Genomic DNA, 19030 nt, shown 5'->3' on the forward strand with positions numbered 1-19030 from the left:
CTGCAGTGAGATGGGGGGTGATAGGGGGATAAGACTGCAGTGAGATGGGCGGTGATAGGGGGATAAGACTGCAGCGAGATGGGGGAGTGACAGGGGGATAAGACTGCAGTGAGATGGGGGGGTTATAGGGGGATAAGACTGCAGCTGGATGGGGGGGTGATAGGGAGATACGGCTGCAGCGAGATGAGGGAGTGACAGGGGGATAAGACTGCAGTGAGATGGGGGGGGGGTGATAGGGGGATAAGACTGCAGTGAGATGGGGGGTGATAGGGGGATAAGACTGCAGTGAGATGGGGTTGATAGGGGGATAAGACTGCAGTGAGATGGGGGGTGATAGGGGGATAAGACTGCAGTGAGATGGGCGGTGATAGGGGGATAAGACTGCAGCGAGATGGGGGAGTGACAGGGGGATAAGACTGCAGTGAGATGGGGGGGTTATAGGGGGATAAGACTGCAGCTGGATGGGGGTGATAGGGAGATACGGCTGCAGCGAGATGAGGGAGTGACAGGGGGATAAGACTGCAGTGAGATGGGGGGGGGGTGATAGGGGGATAAGACTGCCGTGAGATGGGGGGTGATAGGGGGATAAGACTGCAGTGAGATGGGGGGTGATAGGGGGATAAGACTGCAGTGAGATGGGGGGTGATAGGGGGATAAGACTGCAGTGAGATGGGGGTGATAGGGGGATAAGACTGCAGTGAGATGGGGGTGATAGGGGAATAAGACTGCAGTGAGATGGGGGTTGATAGGGGGATAAGACTGCAGTGAGATGGGGTTGATAGGGGGATAAGACTGCAGTGAGATGGGGGAGTGACAGGGGGATAAGACTGCAGTGAGATGGGGGGTGATAGGGGGATAAGACTGCAGTGAGATGGGGGGTGATAGGGGGATAAGACTGCAGTGAGATGGGGGTGATAGGGGATAAGACTGCAGTGAGATGGGGTGATAGGGGGATAAGACTGCAGTGAGATGGGGGGTGATAGGGGGATAAGACTGCAGTGATATGGGTGGTGATAGGGGGATAAGACTGCAGCGAGATGGGGGGGTGATAGGGGGATACGGCTGCAGTGAGATGGGGGGTGATAGGGTGATAAGACTGCAGTGAGATGGGGGGTGATAGGTGGATAAGACTTCAGCGAGATGGGGAATGATAGGGAGATAAGACTGCAGTGAGATGGGCGGTGATAGGGGGATAAGACTGCAGCGAGATGGGGGAGTGACAGGGGGATAAGACTGCAGTGAGATGGGGGGGTTATAGGGGGATAAGACTGCAGCTGGATGGGGGTGATAGGGAGATACGGCTGCAGCGAGATGAGGGAGTGACAGGGGGATAAGACTGCAGTGAGATGGGGGGGGGGGGCGATAGGGGGATAAGACTGCCGTGAGATGGGGGGTGATAGGGGGATAAGACTGCAGTGAGATGGGGGGTGATAGGGGAATAAGACTGCAGTGAGATGGGGGGTGATAGGGGGATAAGACTGCAGTGAGATGGGGGGTGATAGGGGGATAAGACTGCAGTGAGATGGGCGGTGATAGGGGGATAAGACTGCAGCGAGATGGGGGAGTGACAGGGGGATAAGACTGCAGTGAGATGGGGGGGTTATAGGGGGATAAGACTGCAGCTGGATGGGGGTGATAGGGAGATACGGCTGCAGCGAGATGAGGGAGTGACAGGGGGATAAGACTGCAGTGAGATGGGGGGGGGGGTGATAAGACTGCAGTGAGATGGGGGTGATAGGGGGATAAGACTGCAGTGAGATGGGGGGTGATAGGGGGATAAGACTGCAGTGATATGGGGGGTGATAGGGGGATAAGACTGCAGCGAGATGGGGGGGTGATAGGGGGATACGGCTGCAGTGAGATGGGGGGTGATAGGGTGATAAGACTGCAGTGAGATGGGGGGTGATAGGGGGATACGGCTGCAGTGAGATGGGGGGTGATAGGGTGATAAGACTGCAGTGAGATGGGGGGTGATAGGTGGATAAGACTTCAGCGAGATGGGGAATGATAGGGAGATAAGACTGCAGTGAGATGGGGGGTGATAGGGGGATAAGACTGCAGTGAGATGGGGGTTGATAGGGGGATAAGACTGCAGTGAGATGGGGGTGATAGGGGGATAAGACTGCAGTGAGATGGGGGTGATAGGGGGATAAGACTGCAGTGAGATGGGGCTGATAGGGGGATAAGACTGCAATGGGATGGGGGGTGATAAGGGGATAAGACTGCAGTGAGATGGGGGTGATAGGGGGATAAGACTGCAGCGAGATGGGGGGGGTGATTGGGGGATACGGCTGCAGTGAGATGGGGGGTGATAGGGGGATAAGACTGCAGTGAGATGGGGGGTGATAGGGGGATAAGACTGCAGTGAGATGGGGGTGATAGGGGGATAAGACTGCAGTGAGATGGGGGTGATAGGGGGATAAGACTGCAGTGAGATGGGGGGTGATAGGGGGATAAGACTGCAGTGAGATGGGGGGTGATAGGGGGATAAGACTGCAGTGAGATGGGGTTGATAGGGGGATAAGACTGCAGTGAGATGGGGGAGTGATAGGGGGATAAGACTGCAGTGAGATGGGGGTGATAGGGGGATAAGACTGCAGTGAGATGGGGGGTGATAGGGGGATAAGACTGCAGTGAGATGGGGGTGATAGGGGGATAAGACTGCAGTGAGATGGGGGTGATAGGGGGATAAGACTGCAGTGAGATGGGGGGTGATAGGGGGATAAGACTGCAGTGAGATGGGGGGTGATAGGGGGATAAGACTGCAGTGAGATGGGGGTGATAGGGGGATAAGACTGCAGTGAGATGGGGGTGATAGGGGGATAAGACTGCAGTGAGATGGGGGGTGATAGGGGGATAAGACTGCAGTGAGATGGGGGTGATAGGGGGATAAGACTGCAGCGAGATGGGGGGGTGATAGGGGGATACGGCTGCAGTGAGATGGGGGGTGATAGGGGGATAAGACTGCAGTGAGATGGGGGTTGATAGGGGGATAAGACTGCAGTGAGATGGGGGGTGATAGGTGGATAAGACTTCAGCGAGATGGGGAATGATAGGGAGATAAGACTGCAGTGAGATGGGGGAGTGACAGGGGGATAAGACTGCAGTGAGATGGGGGGTGATAGGGGGATAAGACTGCAGTGAGATGGGGGGTGATAGGGGGATAAGACTGCAGTGAGATGGGGGTGATAGGGGGATAAGACTGCAGCGAGATGGGGGGGTGATAGGGGGATACGGCTGCAGTGAGATGGGGGGTGATAGGGGGATAAGACTGCAGTGAGATGGGGGGTGATAGGGGGATAAGACTGCAGTGAGATGGGGGTGATAGGGGGATAAGACTGCAGTGAGATGGGGGTGATAGGGGGATAAGACTGCAGTGAGATGGGGGGTGATAGGGGGATAAGACTGCAGTGAGATGGGGGGTGATAGGGGGATAAGACTGCAGTGAGATGGGGGTGATAGGGGGATAAGACTGCAGCGAGATGGGGGGGTGATAGGGGGATACGGCTGCAGTGAGATGGGGGGTGATAGGGTGATAAGACTGCAGTGAGATGGGGGGTGATAGGTGGATAAGACTTCAGCGAGATGGGGAATGATAGGGAGATAAGACTGCAGTGAGATGGGGGGTGATAGGGGAATAAGACTGCAGTGAGATGGGGGGTGATAGGGGGATAAGACTGCAGTGAGATGGGGTTGATAGGGGGATAAGACTGCAGTGAGATGGGGGAGTGACAGGGGGATAAGACTGCAGTGAGATGGGGGGTGATAGGGGGATAAGACTGCAGTGAGATGGGGGTGATAGGGGGATAAGACTGCAGTGAGATGGGGGTGATAGGGGGATAAGACTGCAGTGAGATGGGGGGTGATAGGGGGATAAGACTGCAGTGAGATGGGGGGTGATAGGGGGATAAGACTGCAGTGAGATGGGGGTGATAGGGGGATAAGACTGCAGCGAGATGGGGGGGTGATAGGGGGATACGGCTGCAGTGAGATGGGGGGTGATAGGGGGATAAGACTGCAGTGAGATGGGGGTTGATAGGGGGATAAGACTGCAGTGAGATGGGGGGTGATAGGTGGATAAGACTTCAGCGAGATGGGGAATGATAGGGAGATAAGACTGCAGTGAGATGGGGGGTGATAGGGGAATAAGACTGCAGTGAGATGGGGGGTGATAGGGGGATAAGACTGCAGTGAGATGGGGGTGATAGGGGGATAAGACTGCAGCGAGATGGGGGGGTGATAGGGAGATAAGACTGCAGTGAGATGGCGGGTGATAGGGGAATAAGACTGCAGTGAGATGGGGGGTGATAGGGGGATAAGACTGCAGTGAGATGGGGGTGATAGGGGGATAAGACTTCAGCGAGATGGGGAATGATAGGGGGATAAGACTGCAGTGAGATGGGGGGGTGATAGGTGGATAAGACTGCAGTGAGATAAGACTGCAACCTTGTTATATCCCCTGATTATGCAATAAGGGGGAGCTTGTCTCAGTGCATTGTCAGTAATTGGCGGTGGTTGCATAGGGAATTGTCCCGTACCGGACCGTTATGAGTTATTATTGTGTTTGTGTTTGTACCATGACCAGGTAGTGACAGGACCATCTGTTGCCATGCTGTTGAAGAGTCTTCATAGACCACGTCTTAATAGGGATGTGAATTGACCTGACCCACTCACACACGTGTGGATATTAGCATATGTATGACGTAAGCTCAGAAACACACAGAAGTCACCTACAGTACACTCCTGATTACATAGCAGCATTCACAAATAGGCCTACACATACACTATCCCAGGAAAAATCTGCGGGGAAAACTAAGTAGAGCAATTGAGGAGCTAATATTTCCTCCTCAGTAGAGGCTTTATCATTCAACGCCTCTCCACCACCAACAACAGAGAGAAAACACCGAAACACGTCTTTTACATCAGACGGTTCATGAGTAACACCCTACGTCACATTTCAGACGTTCCCTGACTACATTTCACCGTAACTTTTGTTGAGAGTCTTTAATTGGTGCAGAACTTTACGCCCTGGTTTGTGTGGGTTAACCTTGGCATTCTGTAGAAGTAGAAATCTATGTCCAGAAAGGACAACTGTCAATTAGAATAGGACATAGGTAGGAAGTCAAGCCTATGGAGACCATTGACAGTAGGACCAACACAGCACTATATACATTATACATATACATTCATTCACAGCACCCTCTTTAAACCTTGTTGGACAGGGGAGGGTTGTAATCTGGAGGTCACATGTGTCAAACAGCCTCTGGAGATCGTAATGGTGATAATGTCATTGGAAAAGTGATCTAATAGCAACATCCATTTCCACATAGGAAAAAAGAAAGCCTGCTTCTAGGTCAGAAACTTTGGTTCAATACTAATATCTGTTGATACAATAGGGTCAATTAGTCTCAGTTGATAATTTACTAGATTCCATTATGTCAAGGATGCACATGTACAGTAACATCTGTGTCTGAGAGTTGTCCGTTTGTCAGGATGGTGCTTTCCAATACCCTTTATACACCATTGCGCTGACCCGAACCAAACTGTGCTGGTTTGGATATGAGCTTTTCACACTCATTTACGGCTCTGTTAAACCACAAGAAAGTGATATTTTCATGCTCTCATATAAATCTGTTCAATTTATTCGGCCTGTCTGTTGATCCTAAAGCACAGAACAGGGTGGGATTAAATATGGTGCAGTCAAGTGCAGGGTCAAACATCTACGTTTATTTTATGACCTTGCATGGTCAAATGTCTCAGTTGAGCTAATGCTGTACCACGTTAGTGTATGAACCATAACAGGCCATTCATAAGAGCTACACAGCTCTATACATTTAGATCAACAACCACAACAACCACAAAGTATGCTGTGACCTCCAAACTGTAGTTATTGGAAGAAGAATATAGGAGTGTTAAGCACTTCTGAAAATAATTCTAAGTTGTACTTCTGAAGGGTGTATACTTGGTATACTAAGTAATACTGATCAAATTAATTCCCAAAGATGCTTTAATTAGAAATTAAAGAGTGATCCAATCACATACATAATCCATTCTAGCATTTCCACGTAGGCTATGCAGGGAATTTCAACAACATTGAATTGAACAACTGTGGGGAACATTGCCAGCATTTTCCTGGATGTGAAAAGGAATTAACCAAGAGAGAACATCACTCACATTCAGACAGCGCTGGCTCTCTCAACTGCCTATCAGAGCATTGTCTGTCTCCTGGGCAACCAACCTCAACAGCCAATAGGATGGAGTCAGGATGCAATTTCAGAATACGGGACCATAGCAGTGTCATAAATGAATGCTGCTATGAGGGGTATGCACCATCACACTGCAAGTTGTTTATTTATTTTTGGAGTGTATGTATGTATTCGTCCTCCTGGGAGTGCAGCGGGGAACTCAGAATAAGGTATTCACTTCCTCTGGAAAAGCCTTAAAGAAGAGTACCCAGGTCTGTGTGGACGGTTCCTTCTTTTAATTAAACAAAAGTCCTAAAGTCCACATTATGATAGAAGCTTATTTAAATAACAGTGTTCAAAGATGTGGTGTAAACAAAAGTGACCACTCCACTGGATCGCTTTTGAAACCTGTTTTCTCTGCGTTGAATGAAAAACAATGTCAAGTATCCAGTGTCATTCCAATAATTGGTTCCCTTGTGCAAAAATGAATTGTGCTAAAAATAAAACTCAGGCCAACGAAAGGGCAATACAAGAGAGACAGGGAGGGAGAGAGAGTGAGAAAGAGCAAGAGAGACAGAGAGAGTGAGGGAGAGAGAGCAAGAGGGAGGGAGAGTGAGTGAGGGAGATAGAGAAAGGGAGAGAGTGAGAGAGAGGGGGAGGGAGAGAGAGTGGAAGAGAGAGAGAGCAAGAGAGAGAGAGAAGGAATGAGGGAAAGAGCGAGAGAGAGGGAGGGAGAGAGAGAGCGAGAGCGAGCGAGCGTGAAAGACAGACAAAGCTTTGCAGAGAGTTCTCAGAGAAGTACATCATGAGCTGACAGGTTCTTAATTGCTGCAGGTGTGGCTCTGTCAGGTCTGACCATGTATAACCATCTCACTGTGAAAACAGCATACACTTCATGACAATGGTGATAAAAACCATGAAATCTCCACGCTGAGAAATGTACTATTATGAGATTAACCTGGGAGTCATGTATACAGGGTGTTCATGTGTTTCAAAACATGTTAAGCCAGGTCTTGCACTTGACATATAGAAAACAATTTCCATTACCGTAAGAAAATCAACTTCATAATTCTCAATGACATTTTATATTGTATGGCTTTATGCACCATATATTCTTCGCAGCATATCGCCTGGGACAAGCATACCGTTCATCTAGTTCACTTCACTGCAGATGATATCAACAAATCATCTTAGAATAACAGAGAATGGATTTCAGAGGTTTGCATGAAAGCCGTACACTTATAAGAATGAATTGCAATGCAATGTTAGTCCCGTGTGATTGACCATACTGGCTGGAGATAATACTGCAACAATATGTTGACAGAAAATAATGGAGTTTTGCTGTGAAGTGGTGCAAAGCAGGGTTGAGGTCAATTCCAGTCAATTCAGGAAGTACATGGAAATTCCAATTCTTTTCAATGCATTTCAATAAGGAAAGTTTGGATTTGGAATTTGGCTTACTTTCTGAATTGACTGGAATTGAAATGGAATTGACCCCAACCCTGTTGCTAAGTAACACGTCCTATGAGCTTCACAGAAAAACAACTGAAAACCTTCATAGGCAAAGCAATTCCTCAATGAGCAATACATGGACACACAGTACATGTATAGATATCAGAACTACCAATTATCAAACCAACTGGTCTCTTCACTTGACCTGCAAAAAAGTTGGAAAGTTACATTGTCTTTAATGGGAGTAATTTGTCATTGAGAGTTAGTATATTCATCTCACTGCACTTTGGCGCTTATGAAATCCAGTGCTCTATAGAACCTAATGCACCCGTGTATTTCACACACTGGGCCTTGAGGTGAACGACCTGTCGAAACATTCATCTATTTTATCACACTGCCCCCCAGTGGCTACAGAGAAAACATACCTTTTAGGAGCAACGGATACAAAAAAAGGGCCGGTTTAGAAACATTCATCTATTTTATCACACTGCCCCCCAGTGGCTACAGAGAAAACATACCTTTTGGGAGCAATGGATACAAAAAATGGGCCAGTTTAGAAACATTCATCTATTTTATCACACTGCCCCCCAGTGGCTACAGAGAAAACATACCTTTTGGGAGCAATGGATACAAAAAAAGGGCCGGTTTAGAAACATTCATCTATTTTATCACACTGCCCCCCAGTGGCTACAGAGAAAACATACCTTTTGGGAGCAATGGATACAAAAAAAGGGCCGGTTTAGAAACATTCATCTATTTTATCACACTGCCCCCCAGTGGCTACAGAGAAAACATACCTTTTGGGAGCAATGGATACAAAAAATGGGCCAGTTTAGAAACATTCATCTATTTTATCACACTGCCCCCCAGTGGCTACAGAGAAAACATACCTTTTGGGAGCAATGGATACAAAAAAAGGGCCGGTTTAGAAACATTCATCTATTTTATCACACTGCCCCCCAGTGGCTACAGAGAAAACATACCTTTTAGGAGCAATGGATACAAAAAATGGGCCAGTTTAGAAACATTCATCTATTTTATCACACTGCCCCCCAGTGGCCACAGAGAAAACATACCTTTTGGGAGCAATGGATACAAAAAAAGGGCCGGTTTAGAAACATTCATCTATTTTATCACACTGCCCCCCAGTGGCTAAAGAGAAAACATACCTTTTGGGAGCAACGGATACAAAAAAAGGGCCGGTTTAGAAACATTCTACTGAACTGTCCCTTCAACGGTATGACAATGTGTGTAAGTGTAATGTTTTGGTCATCTGAATGAATGTAGATATTTTAGACCTGAAACCAGAAGTACGGCTTCTGGAGAGCAGAAAAAAAAAGATTTTTCAAATAGAACAGATATCCCACTTTACATTTAGGTGTCACAAAAATAATGGACTATATTTACAACTGTTGTTACATAGGTCTTACAACTGCTATATCTGTTTCTGTATTTCAGCGGATTGTTTTATCACCAGACTATAATGGAACAGACTACGTACTGTAAAATAAAGGTTTAGAAAATAACTCTGGTCATTACAAACATGCCAATTCATGAAATTTTGTGGCAAAAAATGAAAGTATTTTTGCATTTATTAGACAATTTTATCACTTAGATGCGTAAGAGGAATGTCAAAATAATCTCTTCCCCGCCCCCAGTTGCCCACCATCTCTCAATATATTCAGATGCATACACATAAACAGACCAAATTCAACCAACAGTTCAATCAACTATACACACAACTACCTAAACAAAGACAATATGCAGGGAGCAAGATGAAGACAATGCACAACGGATATTACATTTACAATCAAGGTGGAATTTTTTGGAAGATGTAACCAAGAGGTAACAGCAATCTCAAGTTCGCTTGTTGCCACATTTCACTGGCAGTTTGCATGATTTGGATGGTTCCTGTTTGAACTTTACCCAGAAGACATCATACCACAGAAAAAGCAGTAAACAAAAAGTTGCATTGGTTTGATCTACATGAATCAAAACAAATTCCTTCACACATCATTGAACAAAAAGCAGAATAATTCAATGAAACAAAATCAACCACCAAAAAACAAAACAGGTCTGAGTAGGACTGGGTTATATTACATAAACACAGAATTAGAATGCCTAGAAAAGACACTATTCCTCCATAATGTATGCACTAACAATGTCTGTTCTACAAATTCTAATTCTACAGTGGTACAGCCAGGTGTGTTGTTGTTTCTCACAGTGACGCTCATGCACAGGGACTATTTGACGAGTTGACATGGCTCGCCTGGGATTTTACTTTCATAGGGGTGACTCCTAACTTCCACTTAAGCAAAATGTTCACTTAGTCATGCGTTAATGTCAACAGGACACCAACTGACATTATTCGACTGGAGAGGAAGTTAGGATTTGCTCCATAGTGAGCGGTAGGGGTGGGTGCCCTGGCCTAGCAGCTAGCCTGACAGGCAGACAGCTGCATGAGGGGGAAACACTGAGGATGACCCTATGGTCAGACTGGGAGTCCACCTCGCCACATTGGGTTCCCTCCCGTCAAGCCAGCTGGGAGGGTTAGGCTACAGCAAAAAATGGCATCACTCCCTTGGGTGAGAAAGAGGACTAAGCCAGAAGAGGGGATAAGGTCTGAGGGGACCCCGGTGTCCCCAGAGTATACCGCCTTCAACCAGAGAGAACCAAGGATATATGAGCGGTCGGGGAAAGACAGAGCTAGAGGTCTACCTGATTCAACAAACGCTCGCAGAGCCGTCTCTTGGGACAGTTCTATTGATGGAAGTAAGAGTTCTATTGATGGAACAGTTCTATTGATGAAACAGTTCTATTGATGAAAGTAAGAGTTCTATTGATGGAACAGTTCTATTGATGAAACAGTTCTATTGATGTAAGTAAGAGTTCTATTGATGGAACAGTTCTGTTGATGAAACAGTTCTATTGATGAAACAGTTCTATTGGTGAAACAGTTCTATTGGTAAAACAGTTCTATTGGTGAAACAGTTCTATTGATGGAACAGTTCTATTGATGAAACAGTTCTATTGATGGAACAGTTCTATTGATGGAACAGTTCTATTGATGAAACAGTTCTATTGGTAAAACAGTTCTATTGATGAAACAGTTCTATTGGTAAAACAGTTCTATTGGTGAAACAGTTCTATTGATGGAACAGTTCTATTGATGAAACAGTTCTATTGATGGAACAGTTCTATTGATGGAACAGTTCTATTGATGAAACAGTTCTATTGATGAAACAGTTCTATTGGTGAAACAGTTCTATTGGTAAAACAGTTCTATTGGTGAAACAGTTCTATTGATGTAAGTAAGAGTTCTATTGATGTACAGTAGGTTCCGATACACAGTCTGGAAATGTTGCATGTTCTCCCTGATGATATACAGTGAGGCAGTGGTAAGGATACCTAACTAGCAGTAAACTGCAGTCACGGCACCTAGATGGCTGGGTGGAATTGGATATGTAGTGTCTCTTTTAAAGACAGTCCAAAATACCTATTTTAGAGACAACAGAGAGGAGCAAGGTAAAAACACACAGAGAAATATGCAGTACAAATTAATGAATAAATATTTGTGCATATACTTTTCTATAATGGATATATTAACATGGGATTTGTTTAATGTCCAAAAATATTTTCTTAATATTTCAAAATAAATATGGAATGGTAACAATGCATACTTGTATGATATCTAAATACATTCCTGATATTTTGTCAATTCTTTCTAAGGGGACTTAAGGTGGAATGAATAGCTTTAGGCCATTTACTTTGTTGTAAACATCCCCTGGATCGGAGTGTAGATAGATAGTAGTGTGTAGTTATGACTGACGAGCAGACTTCCACACTCCCCTACAGTAAAGTAAACAAGTTCAGTAAGGGCTATGAGATATCACTCTACACAGCAAAACCATCCCACATGGTGCTCAGCAACATCAAGAAATAGGATCCAAGCAAACTAGTGTAAAATAAAATATTAAAACATGTCTTCAAGAAACACATCATTTGGTTAACGGAAGAAATGAGAAAAAAACGTCAAATGACATTGTACAACTGCCCCATAGTAAAAACAACAACATGACTTAACAGAACAGCAGGTTGGGAAAAAAACATTGTATCTTGGCTTCCCTTGCATTGTGTTTTGCCAGAATGACCTCATCATTGAACAATCAGATCTCTACTACTAAAAGGCATTCATATCGCCACTTTCCACTGTTAAAGTAACCCTTTCCAGTGTTAAAGTAACCCTTTCCAGTGTTAAAGTAACCCTTTCCAGTGTTAAATTAACCCTTTCCAGTGTTAAAGTAACCCTTTCCAGTGTTAAAGTAACCCTTTCCAGTGTTAAAGTAACCCTTTCCAGTGTTAAAGTAACCCTTTCCAGTGTTAAATTAACCCTTTCCAGTGTTAAATTAACCCTTTCCAGTGTTAAAGTAACCCTTTCCAGTGTTAAAGTAACCCTTTCCAGTGTTAAAGTAACCCTTTCCAGTGTTAAATTAACCCTTTCCAGTGTTAAAGTAACCCTTTCCAGTGTTAAAGTAACCCTTTCCAGTGTTAAAGTAACCCTTTCCAGTGTTAAAGTAACCCTTTCCAGTGTTAAAGTAAAGCTTTCCTTAAGGCATTGACATCAAACCAAAACAAAATGATCATGCACAGTGAAATTTGCTGAATTAGTTCAGAGAAACTCCCAAAATGTCTTGTTTAGTAAACACTCACAAACTCCTACTGTACCTAGACATAGTCGTAGTTCGAAAAGCCAACACCAGATAAACATAAATAACATTTATATCGCTGCTGAAGCAATGTTCAACATAATTCATAATGAATGCACACACGTCCCCCGACTCCTGAACACTGGTCAGTGTAAAGGAGAGCGCTCCCAAATAGAAATAGTCACAACTCCGTACTAGGGTCAGTTCTAAAGACTTTCCCAGAAAGCAGTCCCAATGGAAAAAGACAAATGGAATAGCAAAGACATTGCAGTGAGTGTACCCAAGTGTATTCGACCGTGGAAACATCACAGTAATGGTGGTTTTGTCCTCTTGAGCGTAAACTCAAAACCTGGATATACCAGCTACAGTTTTGCAGTAGTGTTGTTGTATGACGGTAGTGTTGCATGTACAGTAAAAGGGTAAGCAAAACAAACAACGTCAATGTCAATCACAAATGATCAAAATCTAACCACTGTAGAGGCCCCACAACGTCAGGAAGTGGGGAATAACAATCACCCAATGAGATATGCAGTCTTCGATCACTCAGCCAGTCAGTCGACGCATTCTCTCGTCTTCATGGCTACATCCTGACCCTAGAATGCTGAAGTAGAACGTAGTCCTGATTGGATGCTGGGGGGGGATATTCTACATCTCCTCGTAGTCTACGTCTCCGGCGAGAAAAGACTCCAGGTCGTCAACCACGCCTCCGGCTTTCTTGGTCGACTTTGACTTCTTCTTTTTCTTCTCTTTCTCGTCCCCGCTGCCTGACTCCTCCTTTTTCTTCTGTTTGTGTCGTTTCTTGCTGCTTTTGTCGTCCTCCTGCAAGGAGCAGACGTGTCCCATGGTTACTATTGGCTGAGGATGACAAACAGGGTGTAAAGATGACTCATCTCCTTTCTTACCTCCTTGCTTTTCTTCTTCTTCTTCTTCTTGTCCTTTGTTGAGGATCTACTTTCTCGGTCTGCAAGACAAGTTAGCAAAATTAAGACAACTCTGAATTGTTTTACCAATACATATACCCAAACTGTGAAAGTATAAAACACACAGACACACTAGTCCAGAAGAGTGATCATGACTCCAATGATTTCCAATGACTTTGCTTCGGAACCTTGCTCACCATCTTGGTCCTCACTGCTTTCCTTGCTCTTGGGCGCCACATCCTGGAATCCCAGTCCAAACAGGTCCAGGTCGTCGCTCTTGATCGGGAGGACAGAGGGCTGGACCAGCTTCAGGTCCTCCAGTACAGCCGAAGGCTGCTTGGTAAAGGGGAGACAGGAAGGGAGGGGAGCGCGATAGAGAATGAGTAGGGGACAAAGACAGATGGAAAGACAGGAAGGGAGGGGAGCGCGATAGAGAATGAGTAGGGGACAAAGACAGATGGAAAGACAGGAAGGGAGGGGAGCGCGATAGAGAATGAGTAGGGGACAAAGACAGATGGAAAGACAGGAAGGGAGGGGAGCGCGACAGAGAATGAGTAGGGGACAAAGACAGGAAGAAGAGGAGCGCGATAGAGAATGAGTAGGGGACAAAGACAGGAAGAAGGTGACAGAGAAAGTAGGAGAAAGAGGTTGTTACAATAGATGGACCTTTTCTATTTCACATTCAGTCTAAATCAGCATTTCTAAACCCAGCCAAATATATGGGCCCTGAGGACTAGGTTGAGAAAGGCTGCCACCCATAGGTCTAACTACTGTAAAATAAATTCAAAGTTCTCATTCTGTCAATCACTGAGTATGGCTACATGCACACAATCATGTGATTATTGTGGATAATCAGATTAATATAATAGTTTGATTAAAATGTTTACATGCTATGCAAGAAGAAGAATTTTTTCCTAATAATCCTGTTTACATGGACACATCTGAAATCAGGTTAGTTGATGGCACGCGGATAAATGCAGGAAATCACCAATGGAAATAAAGGTTCTACCACAGTGACTGTGTTATTGTTGGGAAACATATTTGATTCTGAGTTCAGACATATAGTTTGTATGTGAAAACCACTTCTAAGACACATACACTCGCACTAAAGAGAAAGGCTCGTTCCTCAATGAGGAGATGAAAGCACAGATCAAACACACAGTTGAGACGCCTATTAAGGTGTTTACATATCCTAATAACTCAAAAAAGATGACTTGGAAAACCAGGAGTTTAAATCGATCTTACGCCCATTAAAATAACGAGAGTAAGGTGTTTACTGACTATTGCATAATCTGCCTACTATAACAGTTTAATATCCAATTATTACTGTGCATGTAAACGTGACCACTATAGAAAAACCACATCTCTACCTACCACTATCACATATATGAGAAACCAGTCAACGAGAACAGAAGGCCCTGTGTCTGGAAAGTAATGGACACCTTCTTCTACATTTCAAATCAACCCAATAGAAGGGGATGAGAGGATTGAGCAGTCTACTGTAACAGAGCAGTCTACTGTAACAGAGCAGTCTACTGTAACAGAGCACAGAGCAGTCTACTGTAACAGAGCACAGAGCAGTCTACTGTAACAGAGCAGTCTACTGTAACAGAGCAGTCTACTGTAACAGAGCACAGAGCAGTCTACTGTAACAGAGCACAGAGCAGTCTACTGTAACAGAGCACAGAGCAGTCTACTGTAATAGAGCAGTCTACTGTAACAGAGCAGTCTACTGTAACAGAGCACAGAGCAGTCTACTGTAACAGAGCAGTCTACTGTAACAGAGCAGTCTACTGTAACAGAGCACAGAGCAGTCTACTGTAACTGAGCAGTCTTCTGTAACAGAGCACAGAGCAGTCTACTGTAACAGAGCACAGAGCAGTCTACTGTAACAGAGCAGTCTACTGTAACAGAGCAGTCTACTGTAACAAAGCACAGAGCAGTCTACTGTAACAGAGCACAGAGCAGTCTACTGTAACAGAGCAGTCTACTGTAACAGAGCACAGAGCAGTCTACTGTAACAGAGCAGTCTACTGTAACAGAGCAGTCTACTGTAACAGAGCAGTCCACTGTAACAGAGCAGTCTACTGTAACAGAGCAGTCTACTGTAACAGAGCAGTCTACTGTAACAGAGCACAGAGCAGTCTACTGTAACAGAGCACAGAGCAGTCTACTGTAACAGAGAACAGAGCAGTCTACTGTAACAGAGCAGTCTACTGTAATAGAGCAGTCTACTGTAACAGAGCAGTCTACTGTAACAGAGCACAGAGCAGTCTACTGTAACAGAGCAGTCTACTGTAACAGAGCAGTCTACTGTAACAGAGCAGTCTACTGTAACAGAGCAGTCCACTGTAACAGAGCAGTCTACTGTAACAGAGCAGTCTACTGTAACAGAGCAGTCTACTGTAACAGAGCAGTCTACTGTAACAGAGCAGTCCACTGTAACAGAGCAGTCTACTGTAACAGAGCAGTCTACTGTAACAGAGCACAGAGCAGTCTACTGTAACAGAGCACAGAGCAGTCTACTGTAACAGAGCAGTCTACTGTAACAGAGCAGTCTACTGTAACAGAGCAGTCTACTGTAACAGAGCACAGAGCAGTCTACTGTAACAGAGCAGTCTACTGTAACAGAGCACAGAGCAGTCTACTGTAACAGAGCACAGAGCAGTCTACTGTAACAGAGCAGTCTACTGTAACAGAGCAGTCTACTGTAACAGAGCAGACTACTGTAACAGAGCACAGAGCAGTCTACTGTAACAGAGCAGTCTACTGTAACAGAGCAGTCTACTGTAACAGAGCACAGAGCAGTCTACTGTAACAGAGCAGACTACTGTAACGGAGCACAGAGCAGTCTACTGTAACGGAGCAGTCTACTGTAACAGAGCAGTCTACTGTAACAGAGCAGTCTACTGTAACAGAGCAGTCTACTGTAACAGAGCACAGAGCAGTCTACTGTAACAGAGCAGTCTACTGTAACAGAGCAGTCTACTGTAACAGAGCAGTCCACTGTAACAGAGCAGTCTACTGTAACAGAGCAGTCTACTGTAACAGAGCAGTCTACTGTAACAGAGCACAGAGCAGTCTACTGTAACAGAGCACAGAGCAGTCTACTGTAACAGAGAACAGAGCAGTCTACTGTAACAGAGCAGTCTACTGTAATAGAGCAGTCTACTGTAACAGAGCAGTCTACTGTAACAGAGCACAGAGCAGTCTACTGTAACAGAGCAGTCTACTGTAACAGAGCAGTCTACTGTAACAGAGCAGTCTACTGTAACAGAGCAGTCCACTGTAACAGAGCAGTCTACTGTAACAGAGCAGTCTACTGTAACAGAGCAGTCTACTGTAACAGAGCAGTCCACTGTAACAGAGCAGTCCACTGTAACAGAGCAGTCTACTGTAACAGAGCAGTCTACTGTAACAGAGCACAGAGCAGTCTACTGTAACAGAGCACAGAGCAGTCTACTGTAACAGAGCAGTCTACTGTAACAGAGCAGTCTACTGTAACAGAGCAGTCTACTGTAACAGAGCACAGAGCAGTCTACTGTAACAGAGCAGTCTACTGTAACAGAGCACAGAGCAGTCTACTGTAACAGAGCACAGAGCAGTCTACTGTAACAGAGCAGTCTACTGTAACAGAGCAGTCTACTGTAACAGAGCAGACTACTGTAACAGAGCACAGAGCAGTCTACTGTAACAGAGCAGTCTACTGTAACAGAGCAGTCTACTGTAACAGAGCACAGAGCAGTCTACTGTAACAGAGCAGACTACTGTAACGGAGCACAGAGCAGTCTACTGTAACGGAGCAGTCTACTGTAACAGAGCAGTCTACTGTAACAGAGCAGTCTACTGTAACAGAGCAGTCTACTGTAACGGCACCTTCTTTTTCTTGGGCTTCTCAAACTCCTCGTCCTCATAATCTGGTTCATCCATGACGAAGGAGAGCATCTGATCGTCCCCTGGAGCTTCTTGGTCTGAGTGGGAGGATTCCTCCCCTCCCTTCTTCTTGCCTGCCTGCATGGACTGCACCGGGGCTAGGGTCGGGTTCAGGAATGAGACGGGCTCGGACGACATCTTTAAGCCCGCTGGTTTCTTGGCTTCTCCGGTCTTGTTGAGAGTCTTCAAAGCGTTGGAGGATCTGATCAGAAAGCACAATACAGATCTAAATATGAAAAGATGCATGATAACATCAATAAATAAACCCTGACCTGTTCACCAGACATGCTACCTTGTCCCAGACATGCGGTTTCTCTCTCTCTCAATTTCCTCCTCGCTCTACTGTACTTGCTGTCTCAACATCTGAATGCTCGGCTATGAAAAACCAACTGAAATGTACTCCTGAGGTGCTGACCTGTTGCAACCTCTATAACCACTGATTCTTATTTGACTCTGCTGGTCATCTATGAACGTTTGAATATCTTGAAGAACAATCTGGCCTTAATGGCCTTGTACCTTTATAATCTCCACCCGGCACAGCCAGAAGAGGACTGGCCACCCCTCAGAGCCTGGTTCTAGGTTTCTTCATAGGTTCCTGAGTTTTTCCTACCCACTGTGCTTCTACATCTGCATTGCTTGCTCTTTGGGTTTTTTAGGTGTTTTAGGCTGGGTTTCTGTATATGCACTTTGTGACAACTGCTGATGTAAAAATGGCCCAATGACTACATCAATCTCTATCGCCCAATGACTACATCAATCTCTACCGCCCAATGACTACATCAATCTCTATCGCCCAATGACTACATCAATCTCTATCGCCCAATGACTACATCAATCTCTACCGCCCAATGACTACATCAATCTCTATCGCCCAATGACTACATCAATCTCTATCGCCCAATGACTACATCAATCTCTACCGCCCAATGACTACATCAATCTCTATCGCCCAATGACTACATCAATCTCTATCGCCCAATGACTACATCAATCTCTACCGCCCAATGACTACATCAATCTCTATCGCCCAATGACTACATCAATCTCTATCGCCCAATGACTACATCAATCTCTACCGCCCAATGACTACATCAATCTCTATCGCCCAATGACTACACCAATCTCTATCGCCCAATGACTACATCAATCTCTGTCGCCCAATGACTACATCAATCTCTATAGCCCAATGACTACATCAATCTCTATCGCCCAATGACTACACCAATCTCTATCGCCCAATGACTACACCAATCTCTATCGCCCAATGACTACATCAATCTCTGTCGCCCAATGACTACATCAATCTCTATAGCCCAATCACTACATCAATCTCTACCGCCCAATGACTACATCAATCTCTACCGCCCAATCTCTATTGACCAATGACTACATCAATCTCTGTCGCCCAATGACTACATCAATCTCTATAGCCCAATCACTACATCAATCTCTACCGCCCAATGACTACATCAATCTCTACCGCCCAATCTCTATTGACCAATGACTACATCAATCTCTGTCGCCCAATGACTACATCAATCTCTGTCGCCCAATGACTACATCAATCTCTATAGCCCAATGACTACATCAATCTCTACCGCCCAATGACTACATCAATCTCTACCACCCAATCTCTATTGACCAATGACTACATCAATCTCTACCGCCCAATGACTACATCAATCTCTATCGCCCAATGACTACATCAATCTCTATCGCCCAATGACTACATCAATCTCTACCGCCCAATGACTACATCAATCTCTATCGCCCAATGACTACATCAATCTCTACCGCCCAATGACTACATCAATCTCTATCGCCCAATGACTAC

At 45.2% G+C, this 19030-nt stretch overlaps 1 protein-coding gene across 6 annotated transcripts in view; it reads right to left on the minus strand.

The window, feature by feature from the left end:
- Nucleotides 1–9187: 9187 nt before the first annotated feature.
- LOC110523196 (rab-like protein 6) overlaps nucleotides 9188–19030 on the minus strand; it is a 38786-nt gene continuing 28943 nt past the window's right edge. For all 6 annotated transcript variants that reach the window (XM_036976784.1, XM_021601677.2, XM_036976786.1 and 3 more), the window contains 4 exons: nucleotides 17140–17398; nucleotides 13461–13596; nucleotides 13246–13304; nucleotides 9188–13162 (listed from right to left, as the gene is read on the minus strand). In XM_036976784.1, the coding sequence (XP_036832679.1) occupies nucleotides 12989–13162; nucleotides 13246–13304; nucleotides 13461–13596; nucleotides 17140–17398 (628 nt within the window). In that variant the 3' untranslated portion in view covers nucleotides 9188–12988. The remainder of the gene's footprint in view (nucleotides 13163–13245; nucleotides 13305–13460; nucleotides 13597–17139; nucleotides 17399–19030) is intronic.

This window comes from Oncorhynchus mykiss, chromosome 5 (genome assembly GCF_013265735.2).
Source record: "Oncorhynchus mykiss isolate Arlee chromosome 5, USDA_OmykA_1.1, whole genome shotgun sequence".
Classification (NCBI taxonomy): Eukaryota; Metazoa; Chordata; class Actinopteri; order Salmoniformes; family Salmonidae; genus Oncorhynchus; species Oncorhynchus mykiss.